At 46.2% G+C, this 27486-nt stretch overlaps 1 protein-coding gene across 6 annotated transcripts in view; it reads left to right on the forward strand.

Annotated features, from left to right (window-relative positions):
- Positions 1 to 27486, forward strand: part of VARS1 (valyl-tRNA synthetase 1) — a 205901-nt gene that overhangs the window by 115325 nt on the left and 63090 nt on the right. For all 6 annotated transcript variants that reach the window (XM_078646021.1, XM_078646024.1, XM_078646022.1 and 3 more), the window contains exons 17-21: positions 8717 to 8875; positions 22265 to 22355; positions 22801 to 22906; positions 23442 to 23512; positions 27058 to 27183. In XM_078646021.1, the coding sequence (XP_078502147.1) occupies positions 8717 to 8875; positions 22265 to 22355; positions 22801 to 22906; positions 23442 to 23512; positions 27058 to 27183 (553 nt within the window). The remainder of the gene's footprint in view (positions 1 to 8716; positions 8876 to 22264; positions 22356 to 22800; positions 22907 to 23441; positions 23513 to 27057; positions 27184 to 27486) is intronic.

Consider the following 27486-nt stretch of genomic DNA (forward strand, 5'->3'; position numbering starts at 1 on the left):
TTTCCTGGATTCCTACTCAACCCACTCACCCCCAATGAAAGGGCATGTTTAGACAAAAAGTAATTAAATAGTAGACCATGCATAAAATTAGCCATGAAGGAGAATAATTCACTAAAATGGGAATTAGAATCTAAAGATGGTGACATTGCACTTTGGCACTGTGGGCTTACATCAGATGTCATAGAAGGATGGCAGTGCACACTTACTAGTCAACACCCAAGAGGAAAAAAACTAAAAGTTCGAGGCATGTGACCTGTAGATCACATGCTTATGCATAGATCGCCATCTAGTGTTGGGACCGGATGTTTGCGCTTGTTTACGGATGTTACTCGCTGCGCTCCTGTTTGACGCCGATCCTTTGGTAGAACACTTGCCCTCGACGGTATTGTTTTCAATTGCATATTCCATTCTCCGCGTATCAGGGGTATTGACCAAAAAACCTATTTCGGTCGGAGAGCTCGTGGTAGGCCGTCGGGCCTAGCCCCCGGTTCGACTCGTATGCAACCTGTGTTTGTCACCAGCACACAGTGAACAGGACTGTGACGCGTGCCGTACTTTCCACTCCAAAAAGACTCTTCGCGACTGTCTGGCTCAACGGCGCAATGTGCAGAGCCAACACACAAGCTCCATTCAACCTCTTCAGATCTGATTCTGATGAAGAAGCCGGCGACGCTATTGGAGCTGAACAGGAACAGATCTCCTTTTCCAACGACGGCTCCGACCAGGAAGAAGACATCCCGCATGGACAACGTACTGTAAGTACAGTCCCTACCTCACCGGAATCCCAAGTCAACCGAAAAAGAAGGCTCCAGACCAACCCGCGCAATCGGGCCCCGGTCAATCCCGAGACCACGCTTCCGACGCCCGCCTTCTGGCTCTGCTCCGAAACCTACCAAAAAGCCTTCTGGCTAAAAAAAAAAACCCACGCCAAGTCGGGTACCGAGCCAAAGCCTTCAGGGTGGAAGCCAAAGTCCGGCTCCGAAACTCACCACTCTGCACAGAAAACCACCACGGATCAGAAAACACCAACCCCGAAGCCGTCGGTACTGAAAATGTCGTTCCTAAACAGACTGATGCACCAAAGTCACCTAAAAAGCACTGTTTCGGTGATCTGCTCCAAAAACCGGACCCAAAACAGAAAATGTTGGTCATACATCCAAAAACTGGATACATTACCACTAACGTGACTCTAAAGACAGGGACTTATACCAAAGAGGAATATCATATTCCATTAAAGAAGAGAAGTATTGGAACAAATACTTCCCTTCCTCCTCCTCTTCCATCACCACCTTCACCTCGGTCTCTAGCTGTGCCAACTTCACCTGAGCACTCACCACCACATACACCTGACAATCAGGGTGATTGAGATGGGGATGATGATGATGATAATAATGATAGTCAGCCAGGACCTATAGATGAGTGGGATCACTACAACACTGACTCCCCCACAGACCATGATCCTTACCTATATGCTACCAGGCCCACTCCACCAGACGACAGTGTAGGCTATATTGAATTGCTAGACAGGGCTGCCAATTACCATGCGGTCCAGCTACATAAAGAATCCCTTGAAGATGATTTCTTTTTTGAAACATTGAACAGCACACAAATGTTAACACATATGTTACCCATGCTGAAAGGAATGACCAGGCATGTAGACAACATATTTAAGGATCCTGTCAGGGCACTTTTCCTTACCTCTAGGGTGGATAACAAATTCATGCCTGCACCATCTGATCCTGTCGGCTCAGCATGGCTTTCTGAGATTCGTCCCGTGCAGCGCAGTATGAAACCGCGCACAGACCCGCATATTCTCCCATGACCCTCAGCTTTTAAAACCTAGATACGTACATAGACTACATTGCCATTCCCAGTCGCTCTCCGTTGAACGCCTAACTAAGCGAACGTTCAGAGCTACACACAATTAAGGGCGAGCTACTAAAAGTGTGAATATTTATCGATAGTTCACACCCATATTTGGATTTATATTGAGACATTATACAGAATCGACATCGAGAACCACACTCGACACTGGGATCTATTTTATATAGATACAGCACTTTAAGTCTTGCGTTTTTAAATCTTGCAACAACTTTACGATCTGAATCAGTTACTCCTTATATACATAAAGACAAAGTTGTAGCACTCCTGATGAAGGCGCTTTTAGTGCCGAAACGCGCGTTGAGAAGATCTACCTCATAGCCACCTTTTCATTATGTATTTATGTGTGAATTAATGTTGCATCTTATCCTTTCCTAATTATTTTGTTCTTTGTGAATTTTGTGATTTTTGTTAATTTGGAAATCATGTTGTATTGTATCTATGAATTACTTAATACTTTTTGTAATAAATCAAATAAAATTCAGATATGTTTTAACATAGTTATACTGTATTTACACTGAGTTCCTAAATATCATGATGTTGTTGGTATGATGAGTTGTTAGATTAATTGAACCGCATGACTGCCTAGGGTTTTTGCTTACAATTATATTACATCTGATCCTATCGACATAAGAGGATAATTACTCTTAGACTCGTTGGTAGTTTCCAATGCACACAAAATGGCAAACTCCCAAACTACTAGAGACGCTCCACCCCCAGATAAGGAGTCAAAGCTTCTTGATGCTTCAGGGTAAAGGGTAGCCTCCCAGGCAGCTTACTTCTGGCGCATATCTAATACACAAGCGTTGCTAGCCAGATATGACTGTGCGCATTGGGATGAAATGGAACAACTCATCCAATTTCCACCCCAAGAACATAAGTCTAAAGCGCAAGCCCTGGTATGTGAGGGACAATTAATTTCAAACAACCAAATTAGGTGCTCCCTAGATGCTGCTGACACATCTGCCAGAGCGGTAAACACTAGTATCCTTTTAGAAGACACGCCTGGCTACACATATCCGGGTTTAAACCTGAGGTTCAGGCCTCCATATTGAACACACCTTTTGATAAAGAACACCTTTTTGGGCCAATGGTAGATTCTTCACTAGAGAAGATGAAAAAAGACACTGAAGTGGCTAAATCTATGGGAGCCCTTCATTCTACACAAGGCCGTGGTTCCTTTCGGCGCTCTTTCTATTGGGCAGGGTCTAAAAATACTTCCTCGTAAACTGCATCCACCTATTAGGGCAATAATCAACCCTCCGGCTCGAAAAATTACTTCAGAGGGCATTACAGAGGGAACAGCGGCAAAGGCAGAGGCTCTAACACACGTACCTCCCCGTCCAATACAAAACAGTGACTTGCCCATAGTTCCCCCGACCACTTAACACCTGTCGGGGGAAGACTCACAATTCCTACCAAAGTGGCAGTCAATAACAACAAACAAGCGGGTTCTACAAATGATCCATTCTGGTTACTGCCTGGAGTTCATCAACACTCCTCACAACATTCCCTCAAAGTCACACAAACTTTCACCATATCATCTACACCACCTCAAACAAGAGGTGCAATACTACTACTAAAAGTAGCTATAGAGCCCGTATCACCACAACATCAAGGGTCGGGCGTGTATTCCTTTTACTTCATAATTCCTAAAAAGGACATCTCTCTCAGACCAATATTAGATCTCAGAGAACTAAATGTTTACATACATTCAGACCATTTCCATTTGGTAACACTTCAACAGGTACTACCTCTTTTGTAAAAGGGCGACTTTCGGTCTACTCTAGACTTAAAGGACGCCTACTTTCATATTCCAATCCACCCGGATTACTGCAAATTTCTCAGGTTTGTGGTAGCAGGTCAACATTACAAATTCAAGGTACTCCCATTCGGAGTCACCACTGGCCCCAGAGTCTTCACAAAGTGTCTGGTGGTAGTAGCTGCTCATCTGAGAAGACTAAGCATCCATGTCTTCCCATACCTGGATGTTTGGCTCATCAAAGCCGGCACGTATCAGCAATGCCGCAAGCATACTTCCGTACCCATTTGGATACTTCACCAACTGGGGTTTACAGTCAATGTGTTAAAATTCTTCAGCCAGCCAAAACTTAGAACTACCTAGGAGCCACTTTAGATACTCAAAGGGCTCTAGCGTTTCCAAACGCAGCCAGAATTCGAAACATTCAGGCGCTAATTCTCCAGTTTCAAGCCAATCACTCACTTCCAGCTCGAGTTTTTATGCAGCTGTTGGGAATGATGGCGTCTTGCATCATGATCATTCCCCATGCCAGGCTGCAAATGCGTCCACTTCAAGAATGCTTAGCCAGTCAGTGGAACCAGTCACACGGTCTATTAACCAATCTAGTGTTGGTAAGCGGCAGTACTCATCGCTCTCTGTAGTGGTGTAACACACATAATTTGTCAAAAGGACGGCCGTTCATACACCCGGTTCCACAGACTGTATTAATAGCGGACGCGTCCTTAACTGGCTGGGGACTCGTCTTTAACAACACACAGTGCAAAGTCTGTGGAGCCACCAGCAAAGGTTGCTCCATATCAATCATTTGGAGCTGATGGCAATCTTTCTAGCTCTCAAAGCCTTTCAAGATCACCTGTCTAGCAAAGCTGTCTTGGTACGAATCGACATCATGACAGCTATGTGTTATATACAGAAACAGGGGTGACACACTCTCTCTAACTGTCCCACTTAGCCCAAGACGTGGACTTTTCACCACAATATATATCTCCTAGCGGAACACCTCCCAGGAGTCAACTACCAGATTGCGGACATCCTCAGCAGGCAGAGGTATCAAATACATGGATGGGAACTTCCCCCTCAAGTTCTTCACCCTACTTCCAAGCTTGGGGAGTCCCACACATAGATCTGTTTGCAACACCCCAAAACGCAAAGTGCCGAAGCTTCGCCTCCAGGTATCCACACCCGTTATCCAAACGCAATGCACTATGGATGAACTGGTCAGGGATATTTGCTTACCCTTTTCCGCCTCTCCCACTCATTTCATTAGTGGTTTAGAAACTCAGGCAAACATCTCTCACACTAATCCTAGTAGCTCTAACATGGGCACATCAACCCTGGTTTTACAACCCTGAAAATCCGCCTGTAGGTGGTTCGCTCTGCGGCACAGTTTTGGAAGATGGGATAGTCCCTACATCTGAGCTACGTATTCTGGTGTGGAATATTGCTGGGATTCAAAAGTCACAATCAGACCCTGATTGGTGTAGTTTTGTGGACACTTTTGATGTTATCCTCTTCCAGGAAACATGGAGCTTGACTACCCCGCACAGGAGTGGTTACTCGGTATATGCAATTGAGAAAAAAAAGAAAAAAAAAGGTAGACCCTATGAAGGCCTGGCAACCTGAGTAAAACATCTCTGGGGGCTAATATTAGGTTGTTTAAAGCTGATACAGAGAATATTCTGGCACTAGAATTGACTCTATACTGTGGCTGGAAGGTCAGAATATTTAATGTTTATAACGGAGTAGATTGTGCTACAGAGGAAACAGCTACCATGTTCAAATTAGACGATGCCCTAGCCAAATACTCAGATAGCACCCCTACTATAGTTGCAGGTGATTTCAACTACACTTTCGAACCTTTTATTTCCACTCCCCGAGACCTCACTGAGGATTGGGAGTGCCCATGGTCTATTCCCCCTTTAGATTTGCCCACAGTAAGGTGGCCAAAGAGAGGGGCACAGGCGCTTGCATTAACTCTACAAAACGAGCTTAGAGCCACAAACGGCAGGACAAAATCTGATCCAAAAGGGGAACATACTTTTAACAGACCAGGCAAAACCAATAGTATTGACTATTGCCTAATTATCCCAAATATATGGCCCCAACTATTAGATATGAAGGTGGTGAAAAGGATAGTAAGTGACCATCATGCTCTTGCCCTAACCCTACTAACTGAGGCCACTTTCCAGTCAACCCCAGTGTACACCCCGATGTGGGTATACTATCTGTGGCAAATAATGAGAAAGCTTTAAACTGGACCTGGGTAGAGAAACATCCAGAAGCCCTAGAAATAGTAAAAAAGAAAGCAAATCAGCTGATTGAGGATCTGAGTGGTCTTTGCCTTAATGACGCTATTATAACTCTAGGGCCCACCCATGACTTCTTTTTCAGCGAGATAAGGAGTGTACTGAGCCAACCATTAAAATCCAGGAGCAATGATGGTCATCATATCGCCTTAAAGCATGATAACAAGAATTCCTGGTTTAACCAGGACTGTAGGAAGGCAAAGGGGACACTCATTGGGGCAATTAAAAGAGGGGTCCATGTAGAAATTTCTACTAGTAGAGCTGGAAACATTGATAAAGCAAAAAAGGAGTGGAAAGACTCGCTCTGGGAATCTTTACATGTGGCCCTGTCGGAAAGTGACCCCAAAGGATTTTGGAGACATGTGGCATATTGGTTAAAAGGGGAAGGATCCACACTGGAGTATACTATACAACCGGAGGAGTGGGCTGCGCATTTTGGCCCTCTCTATGGAGATGATCCTTATATAGCTAGTAATACATCGGTGGACATGGATCTCTCCAGGGGGCATGAAGAAGAAAATTTGGTCATCTCACTAGAGGAAACATTAACAGCAATATCCTCTTGTGTGTTGGCACGTGCCCCTGGTCTAGATAGAATCCCTAATGATCTATATTGGGAGAGGGGTTGGCCTAACGGCTAAGGCGCTCGACCTCGGACCTGGGGAACTTGGTTCGAGTCTCAGTAACGACGCCAAAAACCCCCTGTGATTCTGGGCAAATCACTTAATCTCCCCGTGCCTAAAAAAAAAAAAAAAAAAAAATGAAAGTGTGTCCTCATGTAACGTAACTGGTGCTATGTAAAGCGCTCTGATAACTGATTCGGTTCGGTTCAAGTTCGCGCTATATAAAACTCTAAAATAAAAAATAAATAAAAAAATAAATATATAAAGAAGATAACATGGTATGGGGTTTATATATACATTTCATATCCAACCTGATATTGGCTGGTGCCCCTATTCCATCTTCCTGGCATATAGCTGAAATTGTGCCAATTTTTAAAAAAGGAGCTAGATCTGTCCCATTGAATTATAGGCCTTTCAGCCTTATTGACTCTCTTCAAAAAATCTTCTGCAAGCAGGTCTTGGGTAGGGTTCAAAATTGGATGAGGGAAGCTCAGATTTTAAGTGAATTTCAGGCAGGTTTTCGTTCTAAAATCAGTACACTGGACCAGGTCTTTCGATTGATTTGTATTTATTGGAAGGAAGTGGTTGTAAAAGGCGGAAGGCTTTATGTGGCTTTTGTGGATTTGCGCACACCTTTCGATCTTGTTCCACAAAAGAAACTATGGGAGGTGTTACTAAGGATGGGCGTCCCCAAAAATATCTTAAACATTTTAATTCGATTGCGCTCAGATAATTCTGCACAGGTTAGATGGGGAGCCAATAGTCAAGTCACTGAAACTTTTCCAGTTAAGCGGGGAGTGAGACAAGGGTGTGTGCTGGCTCCAAATCCGTTTACTTTATTTATTAATGGAGTGGTCGAGTTTTTAGATAAAGATGGCTGTGACGCCCCAAAAATAGGGGTGCCAAATGCAAGGATGCTTGATTCCGGTCCAGGAAAGACATGGCTTGGCAGTTTGGGCTGGACTGTTCCCATGAGGCACAGGGTCAGTGCTGATTTGCATATGGCCATGTCTGAACTGGGGTGGTGTGGAGTGCAAAAAAATGATGGATTTAAGCCCAGATCTCTGTACTCGGGTGAATGTATGACATTGATCTGCATTCTGTCCTTAATTGTTGTTTAGCATTTGGCACCCCGAGTGGGATGGGTATGCTCACATGTGAGTCCCATGCTCTCCACACCACTGGAGTCAAGCTATCCTGGCTGAAGACGGCTCATAGCCAGAAACCGGTCCTAGGATGCTTGATTCCGGTCCAGTAAAGACATGGCTTGGCAGTTCGGGCTGGACTGTTCCCATGAGGCACAGGGTCAGGGCTGATTTGCATATGGCCATGTCTGAACTGGGATAGTGTGGAATGCAAAAAAACGATGGATTTAGGCCCAGATCTCTGTACTGGGGTGAATGTGTGACATTGATCTGCATTCTGTCCATTAATTGTTGTCTTGCAACAAGCGAATGTGGGCCAAACAGTACTTGAATAGCCTCCGATTATGGGAGACTCCTGTATAGTCTATGCTTAAGCATGTGATCTACAGCTCACATGCCTCCAACGGAAAATGCTACTTACCCAGTATGCATCTGTTCTTGGCATGTAGAGCTGTAGAATCTCATGCGCCCACCCTCCTCCCCGTGTACCTGTAGCTGCTGTAGTTCTTTTGTTACTATTCATACATACACATGGACATCTCTATTTTTTACTACTCCATTCTCTCACCCTCTGTGGGAAAACAATCTGAAGATAGTTTATGACCATGCGTACTATCACCGAAAGCAGGAGTCGCCTACCCCGTGAATAGGAAGAGTTCTTCGCAGAAGCATGAGATTGTACAGCTGTACATGCGAAGAACAGATGCATACTGGGTAGGTAGCATTTTCCATATGGACAGTTTCGACCCAGCCACTCGGTGTCAGAATAACGCACAGCACGTGCATCCAGAAAAGTCTTCAAGCTGCAAAACTATTGTTACATGTTAGTAAGCTTTTCCCTAAAATGTGTGTTTGGTACCTGAGGTAACTGGACATTCTGTTTAATCGTGAACATGTATACATCTCCAAATGTTAATCTGCAGTTCTGTGCAAATAGACATGTTGAACACGTGGCATTTGAATAAGAGGTTAACATATCTACTCTGTACCCTGAAACAGCCGCTCTAAAGACATTGTGGAGCCTCTGATGAAGCCACAGTGGTACGTACGCTGTGATGAGATGGCCAAACAGGCGGCGGATGCTGTACGCAGTGGAGAGCTGAAGATTATCCCAGACTTCCACCTCAAAACCTGGTTCAGCTGGATGGATAACATCAGGTGACTCCCCGCAGCCCTTTTCCTCCTTCCTGGTTCTGGTGATGCCAACATATTACTCTTTCACTTGGATGGCTTTTTTATAGTTTAAGATTTACCTTTGTTTTGTAGTCTCTATTTGAAAACACAGGCAACACATTCATTAATATATCAAGGCCAATACTCATCCAGCCCAGTCAGAACTCTGCGTGGGACAACTGAGTTGAATGAGGAGAGCAGAATTTGGCACATAACTTTTCACCTCTTCACATGGTGACCACCATCAAGTCTCAGTCAATACAAGAAAGGGTTGGCAGTCTGCTTCTCTGTCTCGCCAACAACCCTGACTGGTTGACTTTGTATGATATGCATAGTTTCCCATTTGGAAAGTTTCAGGCGGGTTGCATTGTCATCTAGAAGCATGATTTTTTTAAAAGACTTTAGTTTAATTGTAGTGAGTACTTACGATATGTGGCTCAGGATTTGTTTGTAGGTGTGCGGGCAAGCAAAAGAGAGAAAAAGTGAAGGCTTCTGGTGGTTTGATGGAAGTGGAGGCCACCAAACTTGGGACCAAAAACAGGGGATACTTTCCAAAAAGCAATACCTCCATTTTCCCTGAATTCAATTTTAAACAATTTTGTGCCATCCATTTTCCAATCTCCTGCATACAGCTGTGAAAACGCTTTGCTGTTTCTGTAAGATTGGATGATACTGAAACCACTAATTGGGTGTCATCTACGTAAGAAACCGCAGAGAACCCACAAGATCTAATAAGTTTGGCTAAAGGGGCCACATAAATGTTAAAAAGGATCGGACTAAGAGACGAGCCCTGGGGGACACCACAAGAGAGGGAGAAGGAGGGGGATTTAAAATTTCCAGCTGCGACAGATTGAATTCTGTCTGACAGATATTCAGTGGGATTTTGTGGTTTACAGTGTCAAATGCTGCTGACCGGTCTAACCAGACCAGCACTGCACTGCTGCCCTTGTCCAGCATGAGTCTGATCTGTTCCGAGACACTTAACAAAGCCAATGCTGTACTGTGGTGTTTCCTGAAACCGAATTGGCAGGGGTCTAGGTGGCTCTGGTCCTCAATTAAAGCGACCAACTGAGAGTTTATGGCTTTTTTGATTATTTTGGCAGGAAGGGGCAATCTGGAAATAGGAGGTTAATTACCAGGATCTGTGGGATCTAAATTAGCTTTTTTAAGCAAAAGAAAGATGAGTGCTGTCTTCCAGGCACTGGGAAATTTTCCTGACTTAATCATTAGATAAAAAATTTCAGGTGGTCTGAAATTGTGTCTGCTGTAAATAAGTGATTTTAGGTGTGCATGGATCCAATGGGGATCCTGACTTTGTTTGCAGAAGGATAGTTTTGATTTGCTCCTGAGAAAATTCTGAGAAAGCAGTTAGAAGGACCTTACATTCATTGCTTTTAGATTGTGGACCATTTTGATCAATCAGTAGGTTTGGGGAGTTAGAGGAAAAGAGATCAAAAATGGACTTAACCTTATCTTGAAAGAAGGTAGCCAATGAATTGCAGGAGATTCGGTCAATGCCCTGATTCACCTTTTCTAGAGGTTTAGATAACTGTTTGACAGTAGCAAAGAGTTCTTTTGTGGAGTTTTTCGCTGCTTCTATTTTCTGGGTAAAATATTTGGGTTATTCTTTCAAAATCAAGTCTTTATACGTGGCTAAAGTAAGCTTGTAGTTCTCTTTTACTGAGTTCTCATAGTGGCGTCTCCATTTTCTTTCGTACATGCGACATGCTTGTTTAAGCAGTCTTAGACTGGAGACCAGGGTTCAGAGGGAGTGTCCCGGTTCCTCCTGTTGACTTTAGCTGGTGCTATTTTCTCTGCGGCTTTGTCCAGCCATCTCATTTATCGTATGCCATTTACGGGAGAGCCTTACTGGTCGATGTTTGTTGTATAGTGTGATGAGGGGGCTAATTTTATGTTAAACATATCTGCTCGATGATCAGACCGTAGCAAGGGTAGAGTTGCTGATTTTGACCGGTACGTGCAGTCAGAGAAAATGCCATCAAGTCGATGATCTACTTGATGCGATGGTTCTTTGACCCACTGCTCTAGTACTAGGCTAAGCAACATATCTGTGAGACATACCCCGTCCATGTTCTCAGGGATTTCTAAGTGCACATTAAAATCACATAAAATAGTGAAGGTGGGGAATCTATTTTTAAATCTAAAAACTGGGGGACAATAGAAAAGTATTCCATTGAAGGAATAGTGCTTAGTGAGTTGTAATTTGAAAGCCAGAGCCCCAAAATCTGTTGGGCTAGTAAGTTCCATAAAGGAGCCTCTGAAGGACTGGCGATATATTATGGTGATACCGTCTCCTTTCTTTCCTACCCTGTTGAGTCTATGAATGAGGGAGCCTGAGGGAACCGCTATGGCCAGTAGACATAGCCTTCAAGTTACTCTCAGGCATTATACATGAACATAGTAAATTTCACAAACAAGAAAATGAATACTGTAGGAGAGTAGGGTCTGCAATCCTATGATCACCCAGATTTTTGCTTTTTGCTGCACTGGTTTACGACTTTCCCTGGCTGTGGGCCTGCTAATCAGACCCACAGCCTAGCTGTTCTCTCTATCCAAATTGTACTCAGGTACTGAATTGGCACTGGGCCCTCTCCAAGTCCCTGTACCCAGGGCTGAGGTGCACCCAGAAGTCTCCCAGGGGCTGAAGCATGTATTATGCCACCCCTGGATTGACTAACTAAAACTGACACAACTGGCTGCACGACAGCTGGGGCAAGGTGGTGTACTCACCCTTTGCTTTAGATATAGTATACCTATATCTAACCCTAAAAATGGACACACAGATCTCCTATCAGTCACTCCTATAGCAGGCCTTAACAATCCTGAAGGCAGAGTGCTTGGAATCGTGTGAGATGGTGCTCTAGCATGAGCTGAGCCTGTCTGCGGCTTTCGGGATCCATCCCTTAGCCGTTTCCATGATATCGCATACCATATACTCTTAAGTGCATTATAATCCTCGCGGTTATGTGCCAACTCTGGTATCGCTTTATCAAAACATGTCGAGTAAGGTGTCATACGAATTGGAATACTAACCCCTCGCCAATTCTGGCGACGGGGTTAGCATTCCACCCTTCTAGAGGGACACGACATGCCTGTAACCTATAACCCGGTTAAAAGTCAGACAGAGCCTTAGCATCCACAAAATGGATGCTGCCACCGAGACACAAGTCTGCCCTCCTGCTGCTGGGAGTCCTCCCAGAGCAGGAGATAAGGACAAAGGGTTTCCTGCCAGGGGCGGTGCCAGCACCGTCCCAGACAGGGTTTTGTGTATTGTAGGTAGGCAGGGCTTTAGAGGAAGGTGACTGCACGTGGCACCCCGGTGCTCACTGTGCATAGGCTGGCTGGAACCAGTTCCAGGGTCACTCCAGACCCTGTGCTGGGGAAAAGCCCGCCAAGGAAGTGGGTGTAACCACCCCCCTCCTAGTCCCACCCATAGGGCAGGACTTAGTCGCGTGCCAGCCCCTTTTTACAGGATAAAGGTAGAGACTGTCCCCCTTCCAAATCAGATCATCTTTGAATCCTGAAACTACTTTCCACGAAAGGAACTCAAGACTTCTTCCTAAGATTTCTCCCTTGTGACTAAGGAGTAGTCACCCTGCATCCGCAGGCACCATCTAAGAACACTGCGGTCTGCTGCAAGTCTCTCCTCCGGATCAAGACTGCCCAGCTCGACGAGAACCGGCTTCCCTGGCACCTCTGACCTCTACCTGCATCATCAGTCACGCTGAGATTCGTGGGTGTGACGAGACCTCGAGGGACCGGCCATCTTCAAGACTGCACGACTTCTTTCCAGCAAGCCCGCCGAGTGAATTCCTGGTGAGTGCTTTGGGGTCCGAGAAGCCCCCACCCTGAGCAGCTCCAGCACCGAAGAGCAGCCCCCCAGCATCTCCACGATCTGCGTGGGGCCCTTCTGCTTTTTGCTGCTCACCGCGTTGTTTGGCTACTAGCCCGCTGGCTTGTGGCCTTCCTGACGACGCCCGACGACATTTCTGCTGCTGGTCTGGTTGCTCCAGACTGGCCCTTGCTCCCTTCCAGAAGAGGAGCACCCCGGACCCTCCTGGTCCACTCAAGACGCCATTTTGAGTCCACCGCGTGGGCTTGAATTAGGCAAGGCTTGTTGCCCAATCCTGGGTAACTTCGACGCCAACGACTTCATCCTTCGTGGGACAGCTCGCACCTCCATCCTGGTCGCCGACAACGCCTCCTGGTCCGAGAGACTGCAGAGCCCAGCAGCGCCCACTCACCTGACTGCGGTGACTTCGCCCGGTGCCATCCTGGTGCCCACTTAATCACTGGCTAGTGATTCAAGAACTTGGTCCCCTCTGCTTTCAGGTTTCTTCTTCCTTGATCCAGGCTTGGATCCATCGAACTTTTCTTCACTGGTCGCCTGCCAGCAACTTCTTCCTTCCAGGCTCCTGGTCTGGCAACGAGATCCCCGACGTCTTTTCAGACCTATGCAGCTGCAGCCCCTGGGCTAGGTAACTTCGGCACTTCGGTGTCCCAGCATAGCCTCACTATCCTAGGGTCAGGATCCACTGTCGTTTTCTTCCTACCAGGTCGGGTTCGCCCGTGAACACTAACTTTGCCTTTACTAGCCTCCATAGACTTTGTCCCGCATCCCGCGTGAGAGTGCACACTCTGCACCCGAGTCCCCTGGGTCTCCTAGTAGTAATCTAACGATTCCCTAGTCCAGTCCTAGCGATTCCAAAGCCTATTAGAACTGTTACTTACCTGCTAGTAATTCGCATTCCACTTTTAGTGTATATGGTTTTTCGTGCCCCTCGGGCATTTGTGTAACGTGCTAACTTAAAAGTATTTTCGTAAGAGTTTTGTTGTGTGCTTAGCTCCCTGTCTCATAAAGAGCCAGGGTAGTCTTGTTATAAATAAATACACTGTTTATTTTCATAACAACTTGTGTGGTGTCCTTTCACTGGGTGTTCAAGGGGTAATGTGATGGTAAAACAGCTGGCTTAACACGCCCTCTAGAGTCTTAGCCTTAGACTGCTCGTATCCATGCTACTAGGATAGCTGGTCTATAAGGTTGACTTACAACCAATCATCAATAAGGGTTGTTTGGACTGATATATAGTGATCACTAGAATAGTGAGCACTGCACATCAGGCCAACTTCTCACATTGGTGAGCAGCGGTTGGGATTTGAGCTTGCTGTTGTTTTACCACACATGCCCTAAGAATATCTTGTGAAAGATCACATAAGTACTAAAGGTACATATAACTTAGCTTAGAATACTCTGAGTTCTACTGAACCAGCTGTTGTAGCTCCTAGGGCCTAGCACACCCTAAACTACAACTCTAGCAAGGGATCAGTAGGCAAACATATAGTGTAGGTAAGTGCACCACTTACACCTCACTAGAAAAGCATGTCGACTCAGGGGGACTCTACTGAGACTCCCCTGGTCAGTGTTGACCCTCCACAGGTCACTTCAAGATATGCAGCTCTCAGCTTTCATGAGATGAGACAGATCTGTGTCTCCAGAAAACTGAAGCAGGGGTCTAACCCCACCACTTCCTTTCTGATAGGTCTCTTAGAGACATATGATGCCAGAAAGCTTTCTCAGTTACATGAGAACATGCCAGCCTTAGAGGGAACCTCTGGGGATCCAGATCTCCACAACACTGATTCAGCAGTTGAGGAGGAGGATCAGGAGGTACTCTCTGGGGATGAGGTAGACAAGGGTCTTGAGGTAGTCAGAAGGCTAACTAGGACCAACTTAGACTTGCTTGGGCTAGGATCTGGGGGCCCCCCAGTACTAACCCGAAGTGGGCCTAACCTTGGAGTTAGGAGAGATAGATCTCTTTCTAGGGACTCCAATAGATCTCTGCACTCTAATGCCTCTTCTCAGGGGAGAAGGAATCCTCCACAGAGGAGATTTACTTCCCCTCAGAGAAAAGAGCATGAAGCTAGGATGAGACAAGCTGAACTGAGGATTGAAAGGGAAGAAATTGCCCTGGCCAAAGAGAAGCTTGCCCTGGCAAGAGAGCAGCAGATGAGTGGGCTAGCTCCCACTGGTGGCAGCAATCTCCCAAGAGATAGAGAGAAGGGTTTAGATACTAAACACCTGACTAAAATAGTGCCCCCCCTTTAAGCAAGGGGATGATATCCAGAAATGGATGGCTGCTCTGGAGAGGGCCTGCACTGTGCAGGGCATTCCCCAGAGTCAGTGGGCAGCTATACTGTGGCTCTCCTTTGATGGTAAAGGTAGAGATAAGCTCCTCACTACAAGAGTGGAGGATGCTTACAATTACCAGGTCCTGAAGAATACACTGGTTGATGGGTTTGGTTTAACCACTGAGCAGTACAGGTTGCTGTTCAGAGACACCCAGAAAACTCAGTCTCAGGACTGGTCTGATTTTGTGGATTGTGCCACTAAGGCTTTGGAGGGCTGGTTGCTGGGTAGCAAGGTTACATATTACACAGGATTGTATAATCTAATGATGAGAGAACAAATTTTGAACAATTGTCAGAACCAGTTGCTGCACCAGCACCTTGTTGATTCAGATCTGACCTCTCCCCAAGAATTGGGAAAGAAGGCAGACAAATGGGTCAGGACAAGGATCAAGCAGAACCAGAACCAGAACCAGGGTGGTCAGAAGAAAGCAGACCAGAAGGGTAATGTTAAGAATGAGCAAAATGACCAGAAGTCTTCACCAGGTCCCCAACAAACCAAAGAGGGTGGGGGTCAGGCTTCCCAGAAGAAGAAGACTCAAGAAGGCCAGTCAAAAAGGTGGTGCCAGTACTGCAAAAGTAAATCTCACTGGTTTAGTGAGTGCACCAAAAGAGGAGGAGGACAAACTCCTGCCACTACAGCTCCTAAAGCAACTGCACCCCCTAGTACAGTCAGTAGTGGTAGTGTCACTCCCAAGGCATTAGTTGGGTTAACCTTGGGTACTGAGGGGTCTGACAACTTAGTTGGCACACTCACTCAGGCTGTCCTTGTCTGTACAGGGGATATGGATATGTCCCCTGAAATAAGTCCCAATACTTTGGGCAAATACAGGCAGACACCTTTGATTAATGGCAAAATGGCTCAGGCCTATAGGGACACTTGTGCCAGTGTCACCATGGTGACACCTAACTTTGTGGACCCTGGACAGATCATGCCAGGTACTGATTTCCTGGTGACCAATGCCAGCAATGTCACTACTAGTCATAGTGTGGCAATTGTAGCTTTCTCCTGGGGTGGAGTGAAGGGACAAAAGAAAGTTGTAGTCAGTTCAGACCTCCCAGTTGATTGTTTGTTGGGCAATGATTTGGAGTCATCACAATGGTCAGAAGTGGAGCAGAGGACTCACATGGAGATGTTAGGCTTGCCAGCACATGTGCTTGCTGTGACTAGGTCACAGGCCAGAAGATGCCCCACTGAACAGGTGCTGGATCCTGAAATTATGGACCAGACACCTTCCAAGAAGAAGAGCAGTAAGGGTAAGGCTTTGCCTTCCCCCTTGCCCCAGGTTGAGGATCAAGTCTCTGAGGAGGCTGATCTAGAAGAGCTGAGGGAAACTGAGCCTAAAGAGCTTGAACTTGATCAAGTTGAGTTTCTGGGCTCAGGGGGACCCTCCAGAGCAGACCTGGGGAAGGAACAGTTGAGCTGCCCTTCCCTTGAACCCCTCAGACAGCAGGCTGCTGCTGAGGCTGCAGGGAATGCCACAGGTGCCCACAGGGTATACTGGGAAGATGGACTCCTGTACTCTGAGTCAAGAGACCCCAAGCCTGGTGCAACCAGGAGGCTGGTCATCCCCTTGTCTCTGAGAGGTTTCCTTCTCACCTTGGCCCATGAGATTCCCCTTGCAGGTCATTTAGGTCAGACAAAGACTTGGGACAGGCTTGTCTCACACTTTCACTGGCCCCATATGAATGAGAATACCAAGGAGTTTTGTCGCTCATGTGTCACTTGCCAAGCCAGTGGTAAGTCAGGTGGCACAACAAAGGCCCCCCTCATACCACTACCTGTGGTGGGGGTTCCCTTTGAAAGAGTGGGGATTGACATTGTTGGTCCAATGGAACCCCAGACAGCATCAGGACACAAGTTTATACTGGTGGTGGTGGACCATGCTACCAGGTATCCTGAGGCTATTCCCCTTAGGACCACTACAGCCCCTGTAGTGGCAAGAGCCCTAGTTGGAGTGTTCTCCAGAGTGGGTTTCCCTAAGGAGGTCGTTTCTGACAGAGGTACAAACTTCATGTCAGGATATCTGACTGCCATGTGGAAAGAGTGTGGTGTGAACTACAAGTTCACCACACCCTATCATCCACAATGCAATGGGCTTGTTGAGAGATTCAACAGGACCCTGAAAGGGATGATTCATGGACTACCTGAACCTCTTAGGAGAAGATGGGATGTCCTGATCCCCTGCCTCTTGTTTGCTTACAGAGAGGTCCCACAGAAGGGGGTTGGCTACAGCCCTTTTGAGCTTCTGTATGGGCATCCTGTAAGGGGACCCCTGTGTTTGGTGAAGGATGGATGGGAGAGGCCTCTCAAAAAGCCTGCAACCAACATAGTGGACTATGTACTTGGTCTCCGCTCCAGGATGGCTGAGTATATGGAAAAGGCATCTAAAAACCTTGAGGCCAGCCAGGAACTTCAAAAAGCTTGGCATGACCAAAAGGCTGTACTGACTGTGTACCAGCCAGGACAGAAGGTGTGGGTGCTGGAGCCAGTGGCCCCAGCAGCTCTGAAAGACAAATGGTCTGGGCCCCACACCATCATTGAGCAAAAGGGAGAGGTTACCTACTTGGTGGACCTTGGAACTCCCAGGAGCCCTCTCAGAGTGCTCCATGTTAACAGGCTCAAGGCATATGTTGACAGGAAGGACATGAGCTTGCTCATGGCCACAGATGAGGGACAGGAGGAAGAGAGTGACCCTCTCCCAGACCTGCTCACTCAGAATCCTGATGATGGGTCAGTTGATGGTGTTGTCTTTTGTGGCAGCCTCACTGAACATCAGCAACAGGATTGCAGGCAAGTTCTGCAATCCTTTCGACATATGTTCTCTCTGACACCCAGCCAAACTGATTGGTGTACCCATGATGTTGACACTGGAGACAGTCTGCCTGTCAAGAGTAAAATCTACAGACAGCCTGATCATGTTAGAGACTGCATCAAAACTGAAGTGCAGAAAATGTTGGAACTGGGAGTCATTGAGCCCTCAGATAGCCCTTGGGCTAGCCCAGTAGTTCTAGTGCCAAAGCCTCACACCCAGGGTGGTAAGAGAGAGATGAGGTTTTGCGTAGACTACAGAGGCCTCAATGCAGTCACTAAGACTGATGCCCACCCAATACCAAGAGCAGATGAGCTTATAGATAGATTGGCTTCTGCCAACTTCTTAAGCACATTTGATTTGACAGCTGGGTATTGGCAAATCAGGTTAGCTGAGGAAGCCAAACCTAAGACAGCATTTTCTACCCCTGGAGGGCATTATCAATTTGTGGTAATGCCCTTTGGACTGAAAAATGCACCTGCCACCTTCCAAAGGTTGGTGAATCAAGTCCTCACTGGGCTGGATGACTTCTGTGCAGCTTATCTTGACGATATTGCTGTCTTTAGCTCCACCTGGGAGGATCACCTGGTCCACCTGAGGAAAGTGTTAGAGGCCCTGCAAAAGGCAGGCCTCACTATCAAGGCCACAAAGTGCCAGATAGGGCAGTCACAGGTTGTATACCTGGGCCACCTTGTAGGTGGAGGCCAGGTTCAGCCACTGGAGAGTAAGATACAGGCCATCAAGGACTGGACTCCTCCAATCACCCAGACTCAGGTTCGAGCTTTCTTGGGCCTGACTGGGTACTATAGGAAGTTTGTCAGAAATTATGGGTCCATAGTGACCCCCCTTAATGACCTGACAAGCAAGAAGATGCCAAAGAAAGTTCAGTGGACAGCAAGCTGTCAGAAAGCATTCAATGACCTAAAGCAGGCCATGTGCACAGCACCTATCCTCAAGAGTCCAGATTACTCCAAGCCATTCATTGTCCAAACAGATGCTTCTGAGTTGGGTGTGGGAGCTGTTCTGTCTCAACTGAATTTTGATGGTAATGATCAGCCTATTGCTTTCATTAGTAGAAGGTTGACACCCAGAGAGAAAAATTGGTCAGCTATTGAGAGGGAGGCCTTTGCTGTGGTCTGGGCCCTGAAGAAGCTGAGGGCCTACTTGTTTGGCACTCACTTCACCATTCAGACAGACCATAAGCCCCTCTTGTGGCTAAATCAGATGAAGGGTGAAAACCCCAAACTGCTTAGGTGGTCCATTTCCCTACAGGGGATGGATTTTACAGTGGAGCATAGACCTGGGACTGATCACAGCAATGCTGATGGGCTCTCCAGGTATTTCCACTTAGAGCAAGAAGACTCACCTGGTCAAGGTTAGTTTATTGTCCCAAAGTTTGGGGGGGGGGTCATGTAGGAGAGTAGGGTCTGCAATCCTATGATCACCCAGATTTTTGCTTTTTGCTGCACTGGTTTACGACTTTCCCTGGCTGTGGGCCTGCTAATCAGACCCACAGCCTAGCTGTTCTCTCTATCCAAATTGTACTCAGGTACTGAATTGGCACTGGGCCCTCTCCAAGTCCCTGTACCCAGGGCTGAGGTGCACCCAGAAGTCTCCCAGGGGCTGAAGCATGTATTATGCCACCCCTGGATTGACTAACTAAAACTGACACAACTGGCTGCACGACAGCTGGGGCAAGGTGGTGTACTCACCCTTTGCTTTAGATATAGTATACCTATATCTAACCCTAAAAATGGACACACAGATCTCCTATAGCAGGCCTTAACAATCCTGAAGGCAGAGTGCTTGGAATCGTGTGAGATGGTGCTCTAGCATGAGCTGAGCCTGTCTGCGGCTTTCGGGATCCATCCCTTAGCCGTTTCCATGATATCGCATACCATATACTCTTAAGTGCATTATAATCCTCGCGGTTATGTGCCAACTCTGGTATCGCTTTATCAAAACATGTCGAGTAAGGTGTCATACGAATTGGAATACTAACCCCTCGCCAATTCTGGCGACGGGGTTAGCATTCCACCCTTCTAGAGGGACACGACATGCCTGTAACCTATAACCCGGTTAAAAGTCAGACAGAGCCTTAGCATCCACAAAATGGATGCTGCCACCGAGACACAAGTCTGCCCTCCTGCTGCTGGGAGTCCTCCCAGAGCAGGAGATAAGGACAAAGGGTTTCCTGCCAGGGGCGGTGCCAGCACCGTCCCAGACAGGGTTTTGTGTATTGTAGGTAGGCAGGGCTTTAGAGGAAGGTGACTGCACGTGGCACCCCGGTGCTCACTGTGCATAGGCTGGCTGGAACCAGTTCCAGGGTCACTCCAGACCCTGTGCTGGGGAAAAGCCCGCCAAGGAAGTGGGTGTAACCACCCCCCTCCTAGTCCCACCCATAGGGCAGGACTTAGTCGCGTGCCAGCCCCTTTTTACAGGATAAAGGTAGAGACTGGCCCCCTTCCAAATCAGATCATCTTTGAATCCTGAAACTACTTTCCACGAAAGGAACTCAAGACTTCTTCCTAAGATTTCTCCCTTGTGACTAAGGAGTAGTCACCCTGCATCCGCAGGCACCATCTAAGAACACTGCGGTCTGCTGCAAGTCTCTCCTCCGGATCAAGACTGCCCAGCTCGACGAGAACCGGCTTCCCTGGCACCTCTGACCTCTACCTGCATCATCAGTCACGCTGAGATTCGTGGGTGTGACGAGACCTCGAGGGACCGGCCATCTTCAAGACTGCACGACTTCTTTCCAGCAAGCCCGCCGAGTGAATTCCTGGTGAGTGCTTTGGGGTCCGAGAAGCCCCCACCCTGAGCAGCTCCAGCACCGAAGAGCAGCCCCCCAGCATCTCCACGATCTGCGTGGGGCCCTTCTGCTTTTTGCTGCTCACCGCGTTGTTTGGCTACTAGCCCGCTGGCTTGTGGCCTTCCTGACGACGCCCGACGACATTTCTGCTGCTGGTCTGGTTGCTCCAGACTGGCCCTTGCTCCCTTCCAGAAGAGGAGCACCCCGGACCCTCCTGGTCCACTCAAGACGCCATTTTGAGTCCACCGCGTGGGCTTGAATTAGCCAAGGCTTGTTGCCCAATCCTGGGTAACTTCGACGCCAACGACTTCATCCTTCGTGGGACAGCTCGCACCTCCATCCTGGTCGCCGACAACGCCTCCTGGTCCGAGAGACTGCAGAGCCCAGCAGCGCCCACTCACCTGACTGCGGTGACTTCGCCCGGTGCCATCCTGGTGCCCACTTAATCACTGGCTAGTGATTCAAGAACTTGGTCCCCTCTGCTTTCAGGTTTCTTCTTCCTTGATCCAGGCTTGGATCCATCGAACTTTTCTTCACTGGTCGCCTGCCAGCAACTTCTTCCTTCCAGGCTCCTGGTCCGGCAACGAGATCCCCGACGTCTTTTCAGACCTATGCAGCTGCAGCCCCTGGGCTAGGTAACTTCGGCACTTCGGTGTCCCAGCATAGCCTCACTATCCTAGGGTCAGGATCCACTGTCGTTTTCTTCCTACCAGGTCGGGTTTGCCCGTGAACACTAACTTTGCCTTTACTAGCCTCCATAGACTTTGTCCCGCATCCCGCGTGAGAGTGCACACTCTGCACCCGAGTCCCCTGGGTCTCCTAGTAGTAATCTAACGATTCCCTAGTCCAGTCCTAGCGATTCCAAAGCCTATTAGAACTGTTACTTACCTGCTAGTAATTCGCATTCCACTTTTAGTGTATATGGTTTTTCGTGCCCCTCGGGCATTTGTGTAACGTGCTAACTTAAAAGTATTTTCGTAAGAGTTTTGTTGTGTGCTTAGCTCCCTGTCTCATAAAGAGCCAGGGTAGTCTTGTTATAAATAAATACACTGTTTATTTTCATAACAACTTGTGTGGTGTCCTTTCACTGGGTGTTCAAGGGGTAATGTGATGGTAAAACAGCTGGCTTAACACGCCCTCTAGAGTCTTAGCCTTAGACTGCTCGTATCCATGCTACTAGGATAGCTGGTCTATAAGGTTGACTTACAACCAATCATCAATAAGGGTTGTTTGGACTGATATATAGTGATCACTAGAATAGTGAGCACTGCACATCAGGCCAACTTCTCACAAATACCTTCTTTTTTCACCCATCAAGTAGCTTTTATTGGTTTAAAAAAAAAGAAAATGTCTTCCCTAAATGCATAGTCTGCATATAAAAGTGTCCAACTGAACCACCCCTTTTACACCTGTGTTATTCCCCACAAGGATTTCTCTGCACTAGGTACACAAGCACCTCCACAGTAATTAATTTTTGGAACTATTGCTGATTTTTTTCATTTTTTGTTTAAGCTCTTCATCCTGTCACTTTTTTCCCCCCAGAGATTGGTGTATTTCCCGGCAGCTCTGGTGGGGCCACCGCATCCCGGCCTATTTTGTCACTGTTGAAGACCCATCCGTTCCTCCTGGTGAGGTAAGAAGGCAGCACCTCTATAGCATCATCACTGGAAGCAGGGGAATTATCTGCGTACCTGGTTTGAAGTGAGGAATCCATGACTGTTGGAGTTTGGTCCTATGGTTTTAAAAATCCTTAGCAACATGAGTCCCATAAACATTTGTCTAGCCTAAAGGACTTGGCTATAACCTTCCCTGGGTAGGTTGAGGGAGGAGGGAGGATGATTTGGTCAGAGGAGCGAAGAAGATCATTCTCCTGTCACAGTCTAATATACCATTTAGGTAGCACCTGAGTAGTAGGGTTAACGGGTCACTGGGTGCTAGTATCTACTTGTAGAGAAGATGTCCATTCTGGAAGTGCATGGACAGGCTGTACGACTGTTTGTGGAATAGCGTTGCTGTGTATGAGTTTGCGGGGCATTGTAGGGCCATTAAAACTATCCTGACTCCCTTGCTATCGGTAGGACATGGATGGCAAGTACTGGGTGAGCGGCCGCACTGAAGAGGAAGCCCGGCAAAAGGCTGCCAAATTATTTAATGTAGCAGCAGAAAAGATCTCTCTGAGGCAAGGTAAGAAACAATACTCTGATCACAAACAATGCTGTAGAAAACCCAGAACGCAAATCTTGCAGCGACATCTCCAAGCGCAGATTAACCCATCTCTTATGGCATAAGTGATGTTTTGAAGTTTTTCTTTACCAGTTGAGTTTTTTAGACCACATAAGTCATCTTACAACAACTAAAGGGCACACTGGTACAGAGGACCTGTCTCTTATCTCTTAGAAGATGACACTGTGGGCTGTTCAAATATTAGGTGTAGGTGTAGGGGTGGGGGTGGACGTCGCACCGTTTTGTTTTGGGTGTAGTTGTTTGATTATATGTTTAAAAATCAATACATATATTTGCAACAAAAAATATATATATACTTGATGTAGGGCACTTCTGACTTCCATTTTAGGAGCGTGTGCTATGATTGTAGGTTAATGGGTTTAAGGGGCTGTCCCTTCTAAAGGCGCATTTGATGTGTTCTGCTGTTTCCCCACATGTTAGATCTGGATTAGTATCCCTAAGCCATCCCTAAGGCTTCTTGTCTTCCTCCTTCCAGATGAGGACGTCCTGGACACCTGGTTCTCCTCTGGTATCTTCCCATTCTCAATCTTCGGCTGGCCGAACGAGGTAAGCAGGTATTGCATGTTCATCAGTTTTTGCCTTTTTGAAGCCCTGTCCCATCTAGCCATGTTGATATTGTTTGCTTCTCAGTGTCCCTCACCATCTGTGCATTCATTCCTTCCACTGAAGCGGCAAGGATGGAAGCTTTTGTAGGTCCCATAAAGTCTCATTGCAATTTCTGTTGATGTCCCTTTTGAAATTAAGAATTGTCTTGTTCTCTATCCTTTTAAAATTCACAAACCAGTGGCTCATGTTTTAATTAGAAATCACTCTTGATTTTCTTCCTCTGTCTGGAATTGCCATCCCGTGAAAGAAAGCCTAAGAGCTTAGACACATGTCTGTTTGGGAGGCCTGCCACTGGGACTGCATAACTTTACCAAACAGCTCTGTTCTATGACACATTGAAGCCTATTCATATACAGTATTTTGTCGTACTATAGTAGTACTGCAAACGTACTGCAAAGTTCTTGTACAAACTTATATGCAGATGTTTTGCTTCTGCAGTCCTGTTTGGACACAGTAAAAAACTTTGCAAAACTTGGAAAAAAACGACTTAAAATATTTTTATGTTGAATTTTAGTGAAAATTATTTGTATATTTTTATTTTATATGCAGAACAAACAAAAAATGCTACGGCACTCGTAACCTAATTTTGAATAAAATCTTTAAATGTGTTAAATTTTAAAAAAAAATCTGATATTTAAGTTAAATACATTTCTACCTAAAGTAAAAAAAAAATGTCATTATGCGTTCATAGTTATTAAAGTGATGTATTGTATTAATGAAAAGTAATTTCATTATATTTTGTTAAAATGTAATCTTACACTAATTTCCAAATACAAAATTGTTGTTAAAATATTTTATAATTAAATATTAACATTGTTTATTTGTAAATGTTTACCATTAATTATTTGTGTCTAGATTTCAAATAATTTACTTTATTATTATTTTCTATTGGGATTTATTTAATTTCCTGCCTCCATTATTTTCTGTGGGAGGGTGTTGCAATATTAGTGGTTTGCCATGTGTGGTGCTGGACATAGTACTATTTCTATTTGGCAGTAGTAACGTTAACTTGTAATTTTGGCTCTACCCCTGTTTCAGGGTGTGGAGACGCGCAAGTCAAAATGTTTGAGTAACTTTACTCTCTGATTTTGCGAATAGCCAGAGTAGTAAAGTTACTCAGAAGTGTAAGAGTAACCATACACATGTAAATTACTCACAAGCGTAAGTTACTTTTGTGACCTACCCCAATTAATTCTGTAGTGTATGTTTCTATCTGCAGTTCTCAGAATGACACTGTGTTTCTGTATAATACCCTTCTTCCTAACAGAATAAACCCTCCTCGAAATCCTTCAAGTATCTTTTGGGAGCTGGTTTTCACATCTCCTTTACACTTTATTGAGTTGAAGACTTTCTCTCCCTGGCTTTAGATACAGTGCCTGCCAAGAGATCCCTTGGGACCTTCACCAACAACTGGAAGAAATAAAGTGTCCAGCTTTTAACTCCATGGAAAGAATTCCTATATTATTGGTCTTTCTCTCAGACACTCTGAGCCATCCTGCTTCCTTTAATATAGCCAATTCTCCCACATGCCTTGCACCACTATTCTATTCGCAGAATCTTTGTGAGCTGAACCTATGTGGGCTGGTGTGACTCTCTGTTGTCCTCTTTAAACCTGGTTCTCAAACAATCACTGCCCCCCCCCCCTGAAGAAATGTTCACGAACTCAGTACTCTATATCTGAAAGACTCATACCCAAGCAGCCTACATTAATGGAGGCTGGAACAGTTGATCAAAAGATGAAACTTTATTTGTGTATTGTGTGATCCATACAAAATAGAGGTCAGTGGGTAGGTAGTACTCGGTGAGCAACTGAAGCTGCCTAGGCATGTGTGCTATACGCATACCACATACATATACGCAAGAATGGCCAATCTTGTAGAGGTGTGGCATGTTGATCCAGCATTTCAATACAGTTTTGATTTGGCAGCAAGGAAGAGAGTGGTTGCAGAGCATCCTGAAACCTGTGTTTCAGGAGATCCTGTTTGACATTGGCTGCAGCTCGACAGCCATGGTTAGGAGTAGTGAACCCCTTAACAACTTGATCAGCCCACAGGACATTCCGTGATCAGTCACTGCTTCAACCAATAATAGCTTCCTGCAGCCAGTTGTCTCGAGCCTGCCTACTCCCATTGTAAACATGCTTCCCATCCAGGGGCAGGTTGGTCCAAGTCTCTCGGAGATAGGCATGTGCGATTCACTACACTCTCCCTGAGGTGAACCCTCCTTACAGCTCAAAGGTACCCTGGGAGCTCAGAATATAGAGGCACTATTGAGAGGTCAGGCAATGAAGACACATGGCAGACACTGTTGCTAACTCAATCTATATTCAATACTCCCTGGCCACAGAAAGTGGACTCGTCCCCCTGTACGAGAAATGATGCTGCTCTTTCTTCTTCGACTAGGGAAATAAAGATGGCATGCAAACTAAGAGCACCACACAGGCGATGCAAGAAAGAATTTAAGCTCATCTCTCCAGTAGAGCTGGTCTGAGTGTGGAAGGGCAGAGTATCCACTAGAAAGAACCTTTGTGCTGTGTGGGGGTATGCCGGGAGATCACATGCAGCCCTCAAGCCCTGTCCTTTGAAGCATAGTTTTATTTCTCCTATGTTCGTGCGTCAGTGCGCACCTAAAATGCTGATGGGTGAGGTGACCAGTCCTTTAGCATCACAGTGGTCTAATGATCAGGACTTGCAAACTGATATTGAATTCTCCTGGTAAACATTAGTGATTTAAGAAGCGCTCCCTGACAGCTGAGGACCACAAAGGAATGTCTACATCAGATCCCAGACTGATAGGTGAAAGGGTCACTTCTTCTCATCCTCAAACCTCCAACAGTAAAGATCCTCACATCCAGCCAACATCTATTTTTCCCATCCTACAAGTCTTCCAAAAATGAATGGAGCGACAGATCCTTTCTCGTGTTACTCTTCCCACCTCTGTCTTTCACTGTAGAATTTTCTTTGAAGCGCTCACATGTTTTGTTTTAAGCATCCTTTGTTGATACTACTACCCAGTGGGCGTCCTGTGGGAGCGTAGACTGAAGTGGCACAACATTTCAGAGCAGCACTGCATTCTCTTATGCCAGAAGAGCTCCTTAGTTCTTTCAAAGCACAGACGTTCCTCATTCTCTGCACACACCATCAGCAGTTAGAACTTCTTCCAGAAACAATCCCCATTCCACGCTCAGCCAATACCTCTACTGTAAAGCCTCATCTTTCCAAGGATGGCATGACTTACAATGTCCTCTCACTGGACTGGTCCATCCTCTCAGCTCTTTTTGAACAATCTTTCCTGGTTCGACCCATCCAGTGCGAGTCTGATGTTTCATTTTCACGATACTTACAGGTCAAAGAGAGCCATCTTCCCATGCCCATTACTGCCTCTCCTAATGCGAAGTCACCCACTTCACTTTCGTTACCTGTTTGCAGAATGATTGACTTGTGGTAGTGTTGCCCCCTCTCAGATCCTGTTCTTTCTGATTGCAGACTGAGGATCTGAAGGTTTTCTACCCAGGGACGCTGCTGGAGACAGGCCATGACATTCTCTTCTTCTGGGTGGCCAGAATGGTGATGATGGGTTTGACCCTGACGGGAAAACTGCCCTTCAAAGAGGTAAGGGGGTCTTGCTGAGTTCACTAACTGGTGAAAGTCCTGGGACTGTTTATTTTAATACACATTTTCAAAGTTATGGCTTTGGGAGGGTTCTTGCACAGGCTCGCTATGACCAATGTTGGATCAGCAGGGATAGAGTTAGGAATGTTTTCAGACGCAAACTGAAGAAAGGCGTGACAATTGCGGATTTCATTTTGTCTTCTCAATTTCGTTTGATCGGGCAAACCTCCATTTCTGCTGGCATCTACCTAAATAAGGTTCCGTTAGTCCTTGGTTAACAGCCACAGGTCTTCATTTTGACCT

This window comes from Lissotriton helveticus, chromosome 5_1, assembly GCF_964261635.1.
Source record: "Lissotriton helveticus chromosome 5_1, aLisHel1.1, whole genome shotgun sequence".
NCBI classification, from domain to species: Eukaryota; Metazoa; Chordata; class Amphibia; order Caudata; family Salamandridae; genus Lissotriton; species Lissotriton helveticus.